This window comes from Schistocerca americana, chromosome 4 (genome assembly GCF_021461395.2).
Source record: "Schistocerca americana isolate TAMUIC-IGC-003095 chromosome 4, iqSchAmer2.1, whole genome shotgun sequence".
Classification (NCBI taxonomy): Eukaryota; Metazoa; Arthropoda; class Insecta; order Orthoptera; family Acrididae; genus Schistocerca; species Schistocerca americana.
In genome coordinates, this window is record NC_060122.1 from 504,810,298 (window position 1) to 504,827,726 (window position 17,429).

Sequence of the window (17,429 nt, forward strand, 5' to 3'; positions counted from 1 at the left end):
GTTTTATCAATGCTAATCATCCCATTTCTGATCTTCTCGCAGATGAAACAAGGGAAAAATGACTGTCTGTATACTTCTGTATGAGCCCTGATTTCTCTTATATTGCTTTCCCAATCCTTACAAGAGATGTATGTTGGCGACAGTAGAATCAGTCTGCATTCTGCCACAATTGTGGATTTTCTAAACTTTATCAATAGTGTTTTCCCTTCAACTGACTTTGCATGCTTGTTCCATTTCATGTTGCTTTGCAGTGTTACACCTAAATATTTAATTGATATGAATGTGTCGAACAGCATGTCACTAATACTGTACAGGATTGTTTTTCCTACTCATCTGCATTAACTTTGATTTTTGTCATTTAAAGCAAGCTGTCATTTATCACACCAAAAACTGTGATGTATTAAACAGAATTTTCTGATACACATATTTTGAAGATTGTGTACAGTGACATAAAATGGCATGTTCCACTAACTTGTTGAACTAAAATTGACTCATTTTGTTAATTGATGACATGACTGAATTTTCCTTCTTGCAGTACATCAGAGATTTCTATCATGAAGATCCAGAATCATACTCCGGTGAAATACACACATTGGAAGGGCTAAGAGCTGCAGCTGTGTGTGCTGTCAAGGATGTCTCTGGTGTTTCAACACTAAAACGATATTACTGTCAGCTTCATTTCTTGCAGAGTAGATTCCCTATGTCCAAAGATGGTGCAGCAGCAGTCTCTTTCACATGGTAAGTCTGAATTTTCTCTGTATTGTTATTCTTTTTCACCAATTAATTTGATCAAAAATACTATTACTGAACAAATAGATCTAAATTTAATGTAGTCTTTCTTGTTGCTTTTATCATTTCTTAGTTGATTTTTTGTTAGTCCGCTCGTACACCCTTCATAGAACTCTTTTATGTTCTGTCAAAATTGTTCATGTTTCAATAGATAATTAGTAGCAGACAGCAGCTCATTTTCTGTATTCAGGCTGTGATGTGTTTCTTTACTCAAGGATTTAAAAATCTGGGGAAAAGTGTGTCTTATGTGTTAGAAAATTCTACGACGACATACCTGTAGATGATATGGCCTGAACTGAAAAGAAAGTAAGTTTTTGTATGCAGGTATTTTTTCTGCTGAGTTGCAGATGAAAAACATTAAATGCAGAAGATAGGGTAAACTGACAGCAGGGATACACACAAACCTTCAATGGAGAAGAGATGCCAGAAGCATGATACAAAAGCAATGGTAATTTTAAATGGAAGAAATGGGTAATTCAGTGTCGTAGTCAGCATTTGTCAGACTATTGATTTGTATTTAAGTGAGTTGACTTAATCTGATGCACTACCATCACTCTACCAAAGGAGGTGAAATGAGAGAAATGTGAAAACTATTATTCTTCCAATAAAATGTTCTAGCTGTATCAGGTGATTAAATTTCTAGAACTTTTGCCAAAATATTCCTCAGTTATTCTAAGTTGGTTACCAACTACTGTGCTAATGGTCCCTTTGTTTTTACACAGTTTCGTTACTAGCTGTGATGCCAACAGTGCTCAGTTCGTCATCATACAAGGCAGTTTCTACATCCTTTGTAACCCATTCCCATTTAATCATACAGTGATTAGGTCTGTAGTAGTGGTCAGCTGCTAGCCACCAGTTTTATTTATGGTATTTTTTTGTTTTCTGATCTCAGTCACCTCTTTGATCATGCTCTCATAGAAAAAAAATGTGTGTGTCTGGACATCATGTCTGGTGTATCTAGATGGCACAGAGCCGAACACCTCCGATGTTTTATCCAGCAATGCTCAGTGGGGTACATTGTCTTCCTCACATAATAGTGTGCACAATCGGAAGGTACATTACATACAAGGTCTGTTCAAAAAATTCCAGAACTTTCTCCACAAAAATTTTCTAGACTTTCCTTTTACTTATTGTGCATGGTCTCCTTCGAAATACTCTCCTCCACAATTGATACACCTCTCCCAACACCATTTCCACTTCCAGAAGCAGTCTTGACACACCTGTTCCTGGATCATTCATAGCACCATCTGCAAATTTTCTTTTATCTTGTCTGTAATTGCATATCTTCATCCTGTCAACAGGGTTTTCAGCTTTGGAAATAAAAACAAGTCTGGAGGAGCCAGGTCCGGAGAGTATGGAGGATGAGGCAGCACAGTGATTTCATTTTTTGTGCAGTAGTCATACACCAACAGGGATGAATGCCTAGTGTGTTATCGTGCTTCAGAGTCATGAATTTTCAGGCCCTTTCATCTTCATATTTTCTCACAGATATCATGACACATCCTGATAGCACCATCGATTAACAGTGTATCCCTGTGGTGCGAATTCATGATGAACTAATCCTTCAAAGTCAAATAAAACTATCAGCATGGCTTAACATGTGATCTGACATCGATAGACATCGAAGGGTGTTCTGAACGAGGGTCATCTTTAACTTCTGTCCGGGCCATTTTTAAACCATGTGAACCGTTCGTAACATTGAGAACAGCTTAAGCAGTCATCACTGTAAGCTTCCTGCATCATTTGGTGTCTCTTAAAGGTTCTCTTGAGTTTCTTAAATGAGACGCGTTGCTTGTCTTAACTCTGCCATCTCGAAATTCACAAACCGTGTGACACAATGTGCTACTCAATACAGCACTGCAATAACTTACAGACATACAACAATGAAACTTCAGTCAGTTGCATATTAAACACAGGTGTGTGCAGGGATGCCAACTGCATTTCGCTCCAACACACCGTTGGCTCGAAATGATGAATGTTCCAGAATGCTTTGAACAGGCCTCATACACTGGGTTTTTGAATCCTATTCTATTCTTCACAAGCCCCATGCATTTCTTTCTGGAAGCATGAAGGATGAGACCGTCAGCCATATGGCAGTCAGTTACCAAATGACAATTTTTGTGGAGTTATCATAAAAATTTAACTACTTTGCTCTACTGGCAGTTTTTGAACATTTTATTAATTTGCATTGCTTTGAGATGTTTTCACATTTTAATTTTTCTCATATTACACTCTTATAAACTTCTAGGAAAGGATGAAGCTAGAGATTAATGCCCATCAAGAATGAGAACACTAGTGACTAAGTACGAGCTCTGATTGGGAAGGAAATTGATCGTGCCCTTTCAAAGAACCCCTCCTGCCACTAGTTTTAAGTCATTTAGTGAAATAATAATAAACATAAATCTGGATGGCCATCCTCATGATATTAGTCCAATGCTGTTATATTCCTAAACTACCTCATTAGGTCATAAAATGCATAAGAATTGAAAGAAAAATGCAGAACATGCTGATAAAAAGTCATTTTGCTTTCAGAGAAGAAATTTTGATCTTACACTTGGCACTGAAAAGGAAAGAAAGTAGTAGTATAATTACTGTCATAGTACTTGTGGTGGCAAAAAGTTCCTTTGACAATGCAAGATGTTAAATTTGAAAAGGAGGATAAAATTAAGACACCGTCAAATAAACTAGGAAAATATCTACAAAAATTATTTGAAAGTAAAAAAAAGTGGAAGATCAGTAAAAGTGTTTGTACATGAAGGGGTGGTGTGAGAGTTGCAGCTTGGTGCCACAGTCCCAGAACTTATAAGCCAGAGAAGCATTAACACAAAGAAATGATTGAGTATTGTCAAAAATCGTATCATGTCATTGTTCAGATAGCTAACAAAATAGTATTGAATGATTATCTCCAGGTGTACAATGCCGATAAGCGGGAAGGAGCCGAATTATGAAGCTAGAGATTAATGCCCATCAAGAATGAGATCACTGGTGACCAAGTACGAGCTCTGATTGGGAAGGAAATTAATAGGTTCACATATGTGAGGTTTAATCACTCATTCACTTGGAAGTTAAATGACATACCATTTTAAGTTGTTTGGTATCTGTTCTCTGCATTGAACCCCAAAAGCATATATGTACTAGTTTAAAGAATTTTACATGTTTGCTTAATCTATAAATGAGACTTAAGATATGGTATTGCACTGTACCCATCCATCATAAGAACCAGGAATGCACTTCTGTTTTGTTTGTGTGGTTTCTATTTGAGCCAAAACCAGAATGCCACAAAGGTGTTTCTGAAGTTGCTTATCAAACTCAGCTGTAAAACTGTCTTATTTGTGCAGAAGAATATATGAACATTTCATGCAAACATATAATATCTCTCTGACTGGAAGGGGTGGCTCATCTTGGCTTAGAAAATGTTTAGGTCCACTTTACCATCTCATTTATCTGAAAGGCTGCTGTGGCTTTGTAAGAATCATCAAATTGTCTGAGACTAGTCCTGACTTCATTATTTTCTTAGTTTCATTTTAATTATTAGATTTAATATTCTTTCTGTACCTAAGATTAGTCATTTACTTTTGTACATCATTTAATGAGATTATATTGTAAAATCTTATTTGCTACACATTTGATATAATTCTTATATTTTTAAAATGCTGCTCTTTCAGGAGAGATACATATGCAAGTATGGTTTGCACTTCAACTGATATTCGATTTGAAATGGTGTGCATCCTCTACAATATAGGAGCATTGCACACACAATTAGGCGCCTTGGATACCAGAGTATCAGCTGAGGGTATGAAAATGTCATGTACCCATTTTCAGTGTGCAGCTTGGGCATTTGAGGTAAATTTTTTTAGTGCAATTTTTTTAAACCCAGTATAATACATTTAATTGCATCAAAGGAAGATTCAGTTGATAAAACTAATAAAATATGAGATGGAGTTACTGGCCAGACTTACTGTCATGAGACAACATGTACAATACATTTTTCCTCCCATTAGTCCGCAGATCTGTCTCATACATCATTAGTAATATATTTCATGTAGATAATGTGAAATATGCATCACTTTGTCCTCCAGTCAAGCATATTATGACTGTTGTGTTCTGCTTTTTTTTAATAGACTGACTTCTCAGGATTCTTCAAAAAATACTGGCCTCAATACTTACCTGTAAAGAATTGTATGCTGATATAAGGAGTAAAGGAAAGAACTTTTCTGAATGATTGAAGCTATGAGTCATTGATAGATGCATAAAAGAGGCTGAGAATTTTGTAGCTTTCAGACAAATCCCCCTTAAGAGTGAGACTATGTATGTAACATACCATTTCCTGGCCACATCAGTGTGCTCTTTTGTTGGTTGTTGTGTTCACCAGGGCCAGTACATATGAGGTGGAGGGTACCCTGCTCCAATATTAGTTATTTCCTTTCCTGTTCCACGTGCAAATAGAGTGAGGAAAAAGCAACTGTCTACATGCTTTTCTTATCTTCATGGTCCTTACACAAAATGTATGTTGGCGGCATTAGAATCATTCTGCAGTCAGCTCCAGATGCTGGGTATCTGCAAAAAGAACATTGCCTCTCCTCCAGGGATTCCCATTTAAGTACCCAAACCATCTCCATAACACTTGCATATTGTTCGAACTTGACAGTAACAAATGTACCAGTTTGCTCTCAATTGCTTTGATGTCAGCATTTAATCCAACCCACAACAGATCCCAAACACTTGAGCCGTACTTAAAAATAGGGCACACATGCATCCTATATGCAGTCTCCTTTGTAGATGAACCACACTTTCCCAAAATTCTCACGATAAACCAAAGTTAACCATTCACCTTCCCTATGTTCGCCCCAATAGCTGAATGGTCAGCGCATTAGAATGCCACGGATGGGGGCTCGGGTCCGATTCCTGGCTGGGGTGGGAGATTTTCTCCCATTAGGGACTGGGTGTTGTGCTGTCATCATCATCATCATCATCATCATCATCATCATCATCATCATCATTATTTCGTCCCCTTTGTCGACACACAGGTTGCCCAATGTGGCATCGCATTCAATAAGACTTGCACTTGGCCCCCGAACTTCCTGCCTGGGAACTCCCGGCCACTGACGCCATACGATCATTTCCTTTTTTTTTAAAAAAAGAAGAACCTATGACAAATATCACATGCTCATTGCATTTCATATCACTTTGCAGTGTTAGTCTCAGATATTTAAACAATAGGATAGTGGTAAGCAGGACACTTCTAATGTTGTATCCAAACATTATGAGTTTGCTTTTCCCACTCATCCACATTAACTTACATTTTTCTACATTTGGAGCTAGCTGTCATTCATCACACCAACTAGAATCTTTGTCTAAGTCATCATGTATCCTCCTACGCTCACTCGAAGGGGATGTCTTTGCGATACACCTCAGCATCATTGGCATCAGTTACTGTTTTCACCTGCAGCCGTTTGTGCTTCACAGTTGAAAACTGGCAACAGCACTGTGAGCTGCCAGGTATCTTATTACTCCATCTCAATTACAAACCTCCATAAATTTTCTCTGTCTAGCCATGAGTCCGTAGATAGTAGTATAGGCAACTTCAATACAACTGATTGTTCCTTCCCAATCGAGCTGCAAAATTTAAGTCAACATTTTCATGGATCAACTTAGTGAATTGCTACTTAGAAATTCTCCCTACCTGTTCTGCATCTTGCTTTTGCTGATGTAGTCCTGTGGTATTACCCTATTTAACTGTGCTAATGTGCCTCGGGTAGCTGCACCTGGCGGAAAGTAATTGGCGAAAGTAGGCTATTTCAAATGATGATGCGCACACCAGATTTACAGTCCATAACACTTTTCGTGGCACTTTGATATTTAATAACATACTGTTTATGGCCAGATTCAGTCTCTTTTACTATAATTTGTGCACAGTTAAATGAGAAGTCACATCCTAGACCATGTTGATGCCTTGTGTTATGATTGTTTGAGTGCAGTAATTTAATACTGAAATGACCTAGTAAAAAGTTTACATGTGACAAGTAGTCATTAACACAGCCCCTAATTACACTGCCCTTCCAGTAGGTAGTCATATCAAAATGAAAACCATATGCACAGTAAATATCATTTTAAAATAACATAGTTCACAGCCCAATATTATTGTCACCATTTTCAGAATGCATTATTGTAAATTAACTCTGTTCTTGAGATTAATTGTGAGCTCACAGTCAATCTCTCTCTCTCTCTCTCTCTCTCTCACAGTCAATCTCCCCCCCCCCCCCCCCCCCCCAATCACTGCATAAACTCTCAAGCACGAAATTTGCATACATAGTGTGTGGGTTCATGCACAGATCTTGTTTTTGTCCTAACTTTCTGTGGACTGCCTGAAATGACTCCCAGCAGCCTCTCGTTTATAAGATTGCAATAATTAAAACTACTTTCAGTTATTGTTGTCCACTGCCTTTTTACATGTTACAATTAAAGATTTCTAATTCTGAAAAACTGAATAGTGGAATAAGGTGAGTTTGACTGAAGTCTTTTAAATAAAACAATAACTGCTATTGCATTATGATGTCTAGTTTCCCAAAATATGATATTCTACCTCGAGTAACAAAATTTTAGATAAGAATGCTAATTACTCTGAAAATAAATGAGTACAAAAGTTGCTAAAGTATTTCCAGCATTAACTGTATAGATACTTTAATTATTTATGTATATTTCTGATGTACTTCATCTGAAAGTTAACAGATTCGTATATATTAACATAGGAACAATGATAACAACATTTTATATTAATGGTATTTTATAATTAGCACAGTTTTTAGGTAAATTAATTACATTTGTGTGTTCTAAGTAACCAAAGGAGTGTAATGGGTAATAAAATTGAGTTAGCTCAACCCTGAATTAATATTAAAAATTTTTGGTACTGTGCACGTCGTAAAAATAACACTATTGAAGATTTTTGCAAAAAAAAAGATAAAAATTTTGGAAGGAAGAAAAACATAACAGGAGAGAAACATCCACCAGTTTTTTTACAGTTGCTTGAAGCAGTTCCTCTAGTGCTCTGAATTTTGCAAACAGTCTGCCTTTATGGCTACAAGGGGAAATGTTGGTAGCTGAGCTACTTTAAATGAATTTCAGGGTACTATTATGATGCATTTATTGACAAGCACCATAAAACAGTGAACAATCACACAGTTCGACATAAATAACTTCAATCTAACAGAAAATTGAGAGTATGGTTTGTTCAGAGATCAAGTCTGGATTGCATCCTAATGTCGACTGAAGAGAGAAGCTCACAGCAGAAATCTCTAGTACACTTAGTACAACTTGAGTACTACTTGCACATTGTCGCCAGACTAATAACTGTCATTTTTTCCTGATATGAATAGTTTACTGCATGGTAGTACGGTAGTAGCAGAGCTTTTGTGACCTACCTCGAATAGTATTTATTATGCCAAAGCCGTCTTTTTAATAATTAATATCTGATGAAAATACCTTAGTCTTGTGCCTAAATGTTGGTGTGTTCCTGCCATTCAGAATTGCTGTGTAGAATCTGCTCTCGTGACTTATTCATAGTGCCTCACTCCACTTGCAAACTTCAGTGTTGTATTGCTTGGCCAATCTCGCTACCTGTATCCCGAGTATGGGAACTGCTTCTTACTCATCACTATAGTGCCCCACACTGCTGCTTGAAAAAGTAAGTTATTCTTGTTAACTGCAATGTCTCAGTATGTTGTTAAAACTAATAATTAAAATGTTGTCCAAGATAAGAGGAATGTCTCAAGCTCTGTGCCGACTCTGCTGGTTCAAGGATGAGTGATTTCCCCAAGACAGCTGTTGTTCTCCAGTTTGAGGAAATTCCTGGCAGCAAGCAGCTCATAGCTGAGTACCATTAGTGGGAGCTGGAAATGACAAATGGAAGTGTTTGATTTCTGCTCCTGAGGCTGATTGACTGTAAGGCCTGATAATTAAATACTTATGTGAAGCTGTTTTTTGGAGCTAGCAAAATAGATCAGCCCGCAGAATCTCTCTCTCTCTCTCTCTCTCTCTCTCTCTCTCTCTCTCTCTCTCTCTCTGTCTGTCTGTCACACGCGCGCGCGCGCACACACACACACACACACACACACACACACACACACACACACACACACACGTTAACAGTCACACAATGTATAGAAGACTAGTTTTTGTGTGTGTGTGTGTGTGTGTGTGTGTGTGTGTGTGTGTGTGTGTGTGTGTGTACGCCAGAAGTGTAAAGCATTAACAATGGTTTCCATTAAAAAAGGGGGGGGGGGGTGGAAATGGACTAAGAGAGAATTTTTCATGGTTTTATGACACTCATGTCTGTGCCAGGTGGTATTCTCATTATATTTTTTCCATCATAAATTGCCTTCATGTTTGAGTAGGTAATTAATAAAGTAATGTAAAAGTTTGTAGGATAAACATATATACTGTGTTACTAAGTAAATGCCACAAAGGGAATTAAAATTTCTCAGTGTAATCATTTCCAAATGACGTGTCCGTCATTCCTTCAGAACTGACTTTTGTTTCATTGTATCTTTCTGTAGACAGTGAGTCAGTTTCTGTTGAACTTAACTAAGCAGTACTGTATGAAGTATAATGTGTTCCTGTTCTACATCCATATACAGTATCTGCCACTGTTACACTATCAATGTTCTTCAGATAATTTTGAAATACACCTGAAAATGGGCCATCTCGAAATTTCCTCTCCTGACTCCTTTATATTGCCTTACTTCAGACTCTTACTTATTGTCTCCCATACATATTCATTTGTCCCTCTTTCATCTGCTTTACACCATATAACTTCTCTTGTTGTCTTTACTCTCTGTTAGCTACCTTTTGTCATTTTCCTCTGTTTATGATGTCAATTATTGCCTCATCCTTCTCTAAACTCTATCTGATCAATTATCCTTTCCTTCCTTTTCCAGGTCAAGAAACTAGAGTTCTGGAAGCTAGTGCATAAGCCAGTTTTTATTCTTGTGCATTTACTTAAGCCACCTGAGTAGAAGCTTTTTCTATCTTTACTTGCTTGTAATGTGATACACAGGGGAGATAATATTATTTGTTCTTAACTTACCATAAATTTTCTTAGAAGCTCAAACTCTGACTTATTCATTTCCATAGCAATTCTTTTGTTTCTGTGTATGTATCTTGTTGAAGCTTCATAAAAGAAAAAAACTTTTGCGATGGAATCCAAATATGGGTATTCACATTTCACAGGCAGTTATCAGCTACGTCCGTGGTTAGGTATAACTTTTGGGGAGGTTCTGTTATATCTTTCACTGCTGTGGACATGCATACACATCCTGCTGCACTGTTCCATAAGTGCTGTGGACGTGCTTGGGTTTTCCTATATTGCTGTGGATGTCTATCTGCATCCTGAACCACAGACCTCTTACTGCTGTGGAAGAGTTACTTCTATGTCTTGGTGAATAAAAAAGTTTTGAGTATTTACGAGGGTTGGAACTTAAATTGTGACAACTATTTATTCACAACCAATACAAAAAAAGTGTTACATGTTTGCACCTGTTACTTTCCTTCAAAGTAGTCACCAGCATTGTGTAGGACCTATTGCCAGCAATGTGGAAGGTGTAGTATACCGTTAGCAGAGCCTGTTCTGTTGATGGTGCAAATGGAGAGGTCTACTGCCTGTTGAATCTCTGGAACAGTTTTGAAGCGAATGCCACGAAGTGGTTGCTTCATCTTCAGAATCAAATCAGAGTCATAAGGACTTAAGTCTGAGGAGTGTGGTGGATGGTACAGTGCTTCCCAGACCCATCAACCAAACAGAGCAGCCACAGCTTGCACTTTATGCGCCTGCACATTGTCATGCAAAATGATGGGTGGGCTGCGCAGAAAGTGTCGCTGCTTCTTTCGCAAAGCTGGTCGCAGGTGATGCTCCAAAAACGAACAGTAATACTGCGCATTGACGGTTTGCCTTGGAGGAACGTAATGCGTTGGGATAACACCATCACAGTTGAACACGAGAATCACCATAACTTTAGGCCACTCCGTTCTCACCATCAACAGTACTGGCTCTGCTAACGTTATACTAAGCCTTCCACATCACTGGCAACAGGCTCTACACAACGCTGGTGACTACTTTGAAGGACATTAACAGGTGCAAACATGTAACTCTTTTGTATCGGTTGTGAATAAATAGTTACCACTGTTTAAGTTCCAACCCTCGTATAATACAACATATGTGTCTCATTGTATCTATTATTTGCAAAAAACATAGTTTCAATATCGTGTCATTTATAAGATATGGTGATTGTTATGACCACCTGATTCGTGATGCACAAGGATGATAATGCACATTATGCGTGACCACCCATCAGATGTAAGGCCCAGTAATTTGAGAATGAAATGATATCTTTCTGCTTTCAATTTTAAATAAAATTTCAATGTCTTATCTACATTTAATTCACTTCAGTGTATGAACTAAAATCAACCAACTAAAAGTTTATGCAATATGTTTTTACCTTTACAAACTCTCTAAAATTTCGTGCAATGTTTTACTTAATTTGATGTGGCATAGTAAGTATGGCAGATAATGAAAAGAAATTCATTGAGTAAAGATATTAGGTTGTAGGATGTGCAAAAATCAAAATTTTTCACCTAATAGTTTTCGAAAAATGTTGTGATAAGTGTTTCATATTGTCCAGAACGCCATCTCTCAGCACAGTCACCAGCATTTGGCGTGTACTACAGCCATAATAAAAGCCACCTTCAGCACAGAATGCAGAGAGAGCGCATCTGTGGTAGTGAAAGGGTTAATGGCAGGTTCCATATGTTAGTAATTCAGTGTGTACATGACATTTCTGGAGCAAAGAAGGCAAAAATGTGAAAATTTCTTTTTAACAATATGGAACAAAAAAAAAGACCACAGGGATGATACAATACAGTGATAAAGGAATAATGTTTCCATGTCAGTGAAACTAAAGAAAGGGCAAAACCTCTTATAACAGAAGTAAATATATGTTAAGGTGCACCTCTGAAACAAACTGTTTTATTGCAGTAAGGACAGGTGGTTACCTTACTCATTTTGGTGTAACACATTGCCTATTCGCACTTATTCCTTTCTCACATTTATATCATCTCCTTCAGTGAACAGTGAAATTTTTACTGATAATGGAAAATCTTGTATTGAATATAGACTTATAATGAGAAAAAATGAAAATCAAATGATCAGTTTAGAAAAATGAATGATCTGAGAATCACAACTGTATTTTAATTCAATTTTCATGAGGACACCCTATCCAGATTCCTAGAGAATCTCAACACCTTCTCCTCACTCTACTTCATCTGGCTCTCCTCAGCCCAACATGTCACCTTCCTCAGTGTCAGACTCCTCCTTGTAGATGGCTCCATCAGTACCTCCATCATCATCAAACCTTCTAGGCATCAAAAATACCTCCCCTTGGCAGCTGCCACCTATTCCACACCAAGAAGTCCCTTCCATACAGCCTAGGCACCTGTAGTTATTGCACCTGCGCAGTGACAGGCAGCCACTCTCCAAATACGTATGAGGTCTCACAGACTCCCACCCATGTTCAGAAACAGATTTTCCATTCTTTTTCTCCCCAGCCACCTGCATCCCTCTTGTACTGACTGACCGGGCACAAAGCTGTAAACCCTCATGACTCAGTATGATCCACAGGATTTTGACTACCACTCACTGTGCCCTTATATGAGAAATATTCCGCCCACTAAGCCTCCCACAGTGGTACTCCGCTGTCCACCCAACCTAGGCAATATCTTTGCCCCTCCATATTAAACTCCTTTTCCAGCCCCTCATCCCATGACTCTCTCTAATAGACCTGTCCCAAACATCCCCGCGCTGCCACCTATGCCAGTCCTGTCACTGGCATATCCCACCCAATCAGAAAGAGGGTCATCTGTGAAAGCAGCTTGGCTGCAAAAACTGTGTGGCATTCTGTGTGAAAATGACCACTAAAAAGCTGTCTGTCCACATGAATGGCCACCACCAAAGTGTGTTTATGAGCCAGCTGGACCACCCAGTTGCTGAACATGCTGCTGAACATGGTACGCTTAACTTCGACTGCTTCACATCCTGCGCCACCAACACCAAATTGCGCAGGTGGAAACTCTCCCTACAACGTATCCTTTGTTCCAGTAACCCACCAGGCCTCAGCCTTCACTGGTCCCTGTGCCCAACTGCCTCTATCCACTTCCCTGCTCCCACTCCAGCCTCACTCAAGACTGCTATCCCACCTGATCGTCTGCATGGTCCTTTTCCCCATTCTGCTTCTATTCTCTGCCCCTTTCCCCTCAAGCACCACCTCCTGATGCTGCACCTAACAATCCACCATCCTGTCCCCACCATGTCCTTGTACACTCCCACAAGTGGAGTATCTTTCCCCACCCCTACCTTGTTATTCCTCCCTGTCTCCACTCCATGTCTCTCTTGTACCCAGCTACCCACCCAGACCAAGATCATTGCTCACTGCGTCCAGACCTCTACACATGCAGACCATAGTGGCCATTTGTGTGGGTGTGTGAGTTGAATTTGTGCGTTTGTACACTTTAGTTAGTTTTGGGTTATCTGCTAGGTAGTTACTTTCCTGAAATACAGTAATATCTAATTAATTTTATTCTCTCCATTTGTTAGCATTTAAAAGGCAGCTACCCACAGCCAGCAGGAGTGGATTTGGCTCCAGATATTATGCAGTTTATGTATTATCTTTCACTGGCTCAGGCTCAAGAATGTATATTGGAGAAGAGCATGATGGATAACAGGAAACCTACAATAATAGGTAAGAAATACATTACAAGGTAATCTTTCCTGAGAGTTTCTGGGATTTCTATAGAACTAAGTGACTTGGAGTCTTTTGATTTTGAAGTGTAAATGTGAGGGCAATGTCTTAAGTTTTTACAAATATGGTGAAGGAAAAATGCAGCTGTGCTGCTGCTGGTCCCAAGCCCAGATAAAGGAGAAGGGTAGGCACCTAAAGAAGCCATAAAAGAGAAGCCAGGCCACATCACATGGTGTGTCTGAGACTAACTTCGGTTGTGACCCTTTTGGCGTCTATGCATTGACCCCTAGCATGATTATTCATTTTAAGACGATGGCAAGTTTTTACTACCACCAGGTTGTAACCAATCCACCATTGTCAACCACAATGTCAGTGCGTCAGTGGATTCAGGGAAGCTCACACCAACATGTAAGAGAGGTGAAAGTAACAAAGTGTCATACTTTGCTACTTTCAACATTTACTCACTCCTCAAAACTGGAAAACTGAAACACCTTATGAATATCCTCGTCAAACAGAAAATCATTACAAGAGACAAGTTACACAGATGAAGCAAAAGGATTTCAGGTTCTGAAGGGATCTGGCAAATGAGTAATGAAGAATGTACCTCAGCTCAACACAGGCTTTATGTTAATGATCAATAAAAATATCTTGGGAGCCAACACTGACTTCAGCTTCAAAAGCAGTAGGCTCTCCATTTTACTTTTAAGGGAGCAAATAAGATATACACTTCGGTGAACGTGCAAGCTTCCACAAATAAAACTAACAAAATGGACCCGTCTTCCCCAGGTAGCTCATTGTTCTTTGGTGAGATTGCATGTGGCGTACACGGGACTGTGACCACTTGCTGCCCTTTCTTCCTTCCCAGACTGCATTTCCCTTCCCATACCCCTATGCCCCTCCCTCCCTGTCCTCACTCCTTCCCCTCTGCCCCCTCCTTCCCCTCTCTTTTTACTAATTTCAGCCTGGCTATCCACTTTGTCTCGTGTATTCCATTATGTTTTGTTTCCCTTGCTTTTTCTTTTTCATCCTTCATTTTGGGAATTTTTGGTCACCGTTTCGGGTTTGACCTTTCTCTCTAATGTGAGCCTTTCGAGGAAGAACTCCTTAGGATCTATAGCGAGGCGTTCTCTCTCTCCCACCGCCACCCCCCGCCCTCCACCACCACCCCATCTGCCCCTATTCCTTCCCCTGCCGTAGAGTCCTCCTCCAGCCCGATAGGTCAGCAGCACTTGTAGCCAGTCTGTGTGGTGGGGCTGTTATGTACACTTCTGGCTGAGGCCCCTGACAACACGGTGATCATACTTCTGACACCTGAGCCCTCAGGGGCTCAGCATTGATTTGCTGGGTATGGACTTCGCAACCCCAGGGTTCCCGAGTTGGGGGCTGGTAAGCACCTCCAATCCCCTGTCACTGTAAGCTCTGGGCAGGCTTCAGTGACCACCATGCGGCACAGCAGTGGAAAGTTGTGTGTCTCAGGGAATGGGGGTCTTGGCTTGACCACTTGGATTGTGAGGACGGGATAAATCTCTATTAAAAAAAAAAACCCTCAATCTCAAGGTGTACTGCACACTGATGGGATGCATGGCTGTTGAGGTGGAACATTTGTTACCTGGCAACCTCTGGAGAACCAGCCAGACCTCAGTTGTATAAGGCTTATTCACGCACGTGGGGCTCTGTCTGAGTAGACTCTTATTTCCCTAGCTGCTCATGGGACCGAGATGGAACCCTCGAAATCCTCTTCTTCTCCTAGCGGGAAGGGTGTACCGCATGGGAGTATTCACACCCATTCATCCAAAAGAATGATAGAGGCTAGTCCTCCTGATAATAAGAATACTTTGGACTGCAGTAACAGGGCTCATGGAGTCGTGAATAACAATGTGTTTCTGGTGATAAAGAGGAAGGAGGGAACATTTGAAAAGGTGTCCCCCTTTTATATCCATAAGGGTTTGGAAGGCCTTGCTGGAACATTAAAATCTATAAAACGATTGCGTAATGGCTCATTGTTGGTCGAAACTAACAGGTCAAAGCAGGTAGGCCTTCTTAAGAAATGGCAGAAAGTGGCTGACTATGATATCATTTTTGAGATGCACACCTCTCTCAATTCCAGTAAGGGTGTTTTCACATGCCGAGATATCACGGAGATAGACAGCAGAACTGAAGCAAGAATGAGCATCCCAGGGAATAGTCAATGTGGAGCAACGAACGCGCAGGAATAATGTAGCAACTGAAAATACTGCCACTTTCATTGTCACATTCAATTCTCCCACACTGCCTGAACATCTTATGGTGGGGTTCCTTTGACGTTCAGCCTTACATTCCAATCCCTATGCAGTGCTATAAATGCCAGCGTTTTGGCCATACTACCATGAGTTGTGGAGGTGAAGCGATCTGCATGAACTGCAGGAAAGCCGCTCATGACGCTGGGACTGACTGCCCATCTCCAGCGATCTGCATCAACTGCTCTGGGAACCACCCAATCGGGAGCCAAGACTGCCCTTTTTTTGCTCAACGGAAAATACAGGAGATAAAAGTGACCAAGTGGATCCCCTATACCAAAGCCAAAAAAGAACATTCTTCCATGGTGCAGAAACCTATTCCCAAGATGGTTGCTTCGACACAGATGACGCCTAGTGTGCCTGTATCCACCACAGGCACCTGTACTTACATGTGTACATGTCAAGGGAAAAAGAGTAAGGACAAAGCAATCCAGGCAGCTGCATCAGGAAAGACAAACAACAGTTCCGCAGCGAGCGTCCAGAAGGTACAAGAAAAGCAGAGTGCCTCTCAATGCCCCCTTTCCTCCTCATCCTCGAAGGGACAGGGTGCAGGGAAAGGCTCACGACGTTCAGGTCAAAAGCTGTCCCGAGTGGTGTCAGATGTCGTTCTCTCCCGTCTGACTGATGAGGGGAACATCATGGAGTTAGATGCCTTGGATCCAGGCAGCCCCTCTACTCCCCCTAAACTCCTAGCACAGTTACGTCCCTTGTGCTTTTGTTTACAAGAAATGCATTTTAAAGATACAAATGTTCCTGTGCTACAGGGACATACGCTCGACTGCAAGGATGACCTATCGCAGGGAAAGGGCCAAGGGAGGTGTTGCAGTGTTTGTCACTAATGTGCACCAGTCCTCTGCTCTCCCCCTGGGTACTGACCTGCAATCAGTTCCAGTTCAAATTCATGTATGTCGAAGGATCACTGTTTGTTCACTCTATTTACCTCCGTAAGGTGCTCTAGACTCTGAGGCTATCATGGAACTTATCACACAACTCCTGTGACCATTCCTCCTCCTGGAAGCCAACATGTCTTTGGGGCTTGACCGATACTTGCCCTCGGGGTTGGGTTTTGTGAGGGCATGAAGTCTCACGAGCTGTGCATCCTCAACATGGGTACTCACATACATTTCTCTACTGATACTGGGTCATTGTCAGCCATCGACCTCTCTTTCTGTTCTCCCACCCTTGTTGACTCTGTTCAGTGGGAGGTCATTGAAGACCTTCATTCCAGTGATCATTGCCTTTCACCTACTAAATGGCCCACCACCTGCAGTTACACACCCAAAATGGTCTGCAAGGCTAACTGGATGCGTTTCAGCCAGCTAGCTGTGTTCTAGCACTGTGACAACATCCAAGGATGGGTGGGCCACATCACACAAGTGACCCATTGTGCCGCTGACCTCTCCATCCTACAGTCCACTGAACATTTTGCACAAACAACTGCCAATGCAAGCCAGGATCAGGCATTTCATCACTATCGTGCGACTGTAAAGAGGGAAAAGTTGGACTTTAAGGTCCAACAGTTCTGAGGCCTACAACTCCCCTTTCTCCACGTGGGAGCTCGAATTGGCACTGACTGAGA

At 40.6% G+C, this 17,429-nt stretch overlaps 1 protein-coding gene across 3 annotated transcripts in view; it reads left to right on the plus strand.

Moving 5' to 3' along the window:
- The window catches only part of LOC124612336 (tyrosine-protein phosphatase non-receptor type 23-like), a 158,215-nt gene that overhangs the window by 24,660 nt on the left and 116,126 nt on the right, over window positions 1-17,429 (plus strand). For all 3 annotated transcript variants that reach the window (XM_047140485.1, XM_047140483.1, XM_047140484.1), the window contains exons 2-4: window positions 536-738; window positions 4,455-4,632; window positions 13,430-13,574. In XM_047140485.1, the coding sequence (XP_046996441.1) occupies window positions 536-738; window positions 4,455-4,632; window positions 13,430-13,574 (526 nt within the window). The remainder of the gene's footprint in view (window positions 1-535; window positions 739-4,454; window positions 4,633-13,429; window positions 13,575-17,429) is intronic.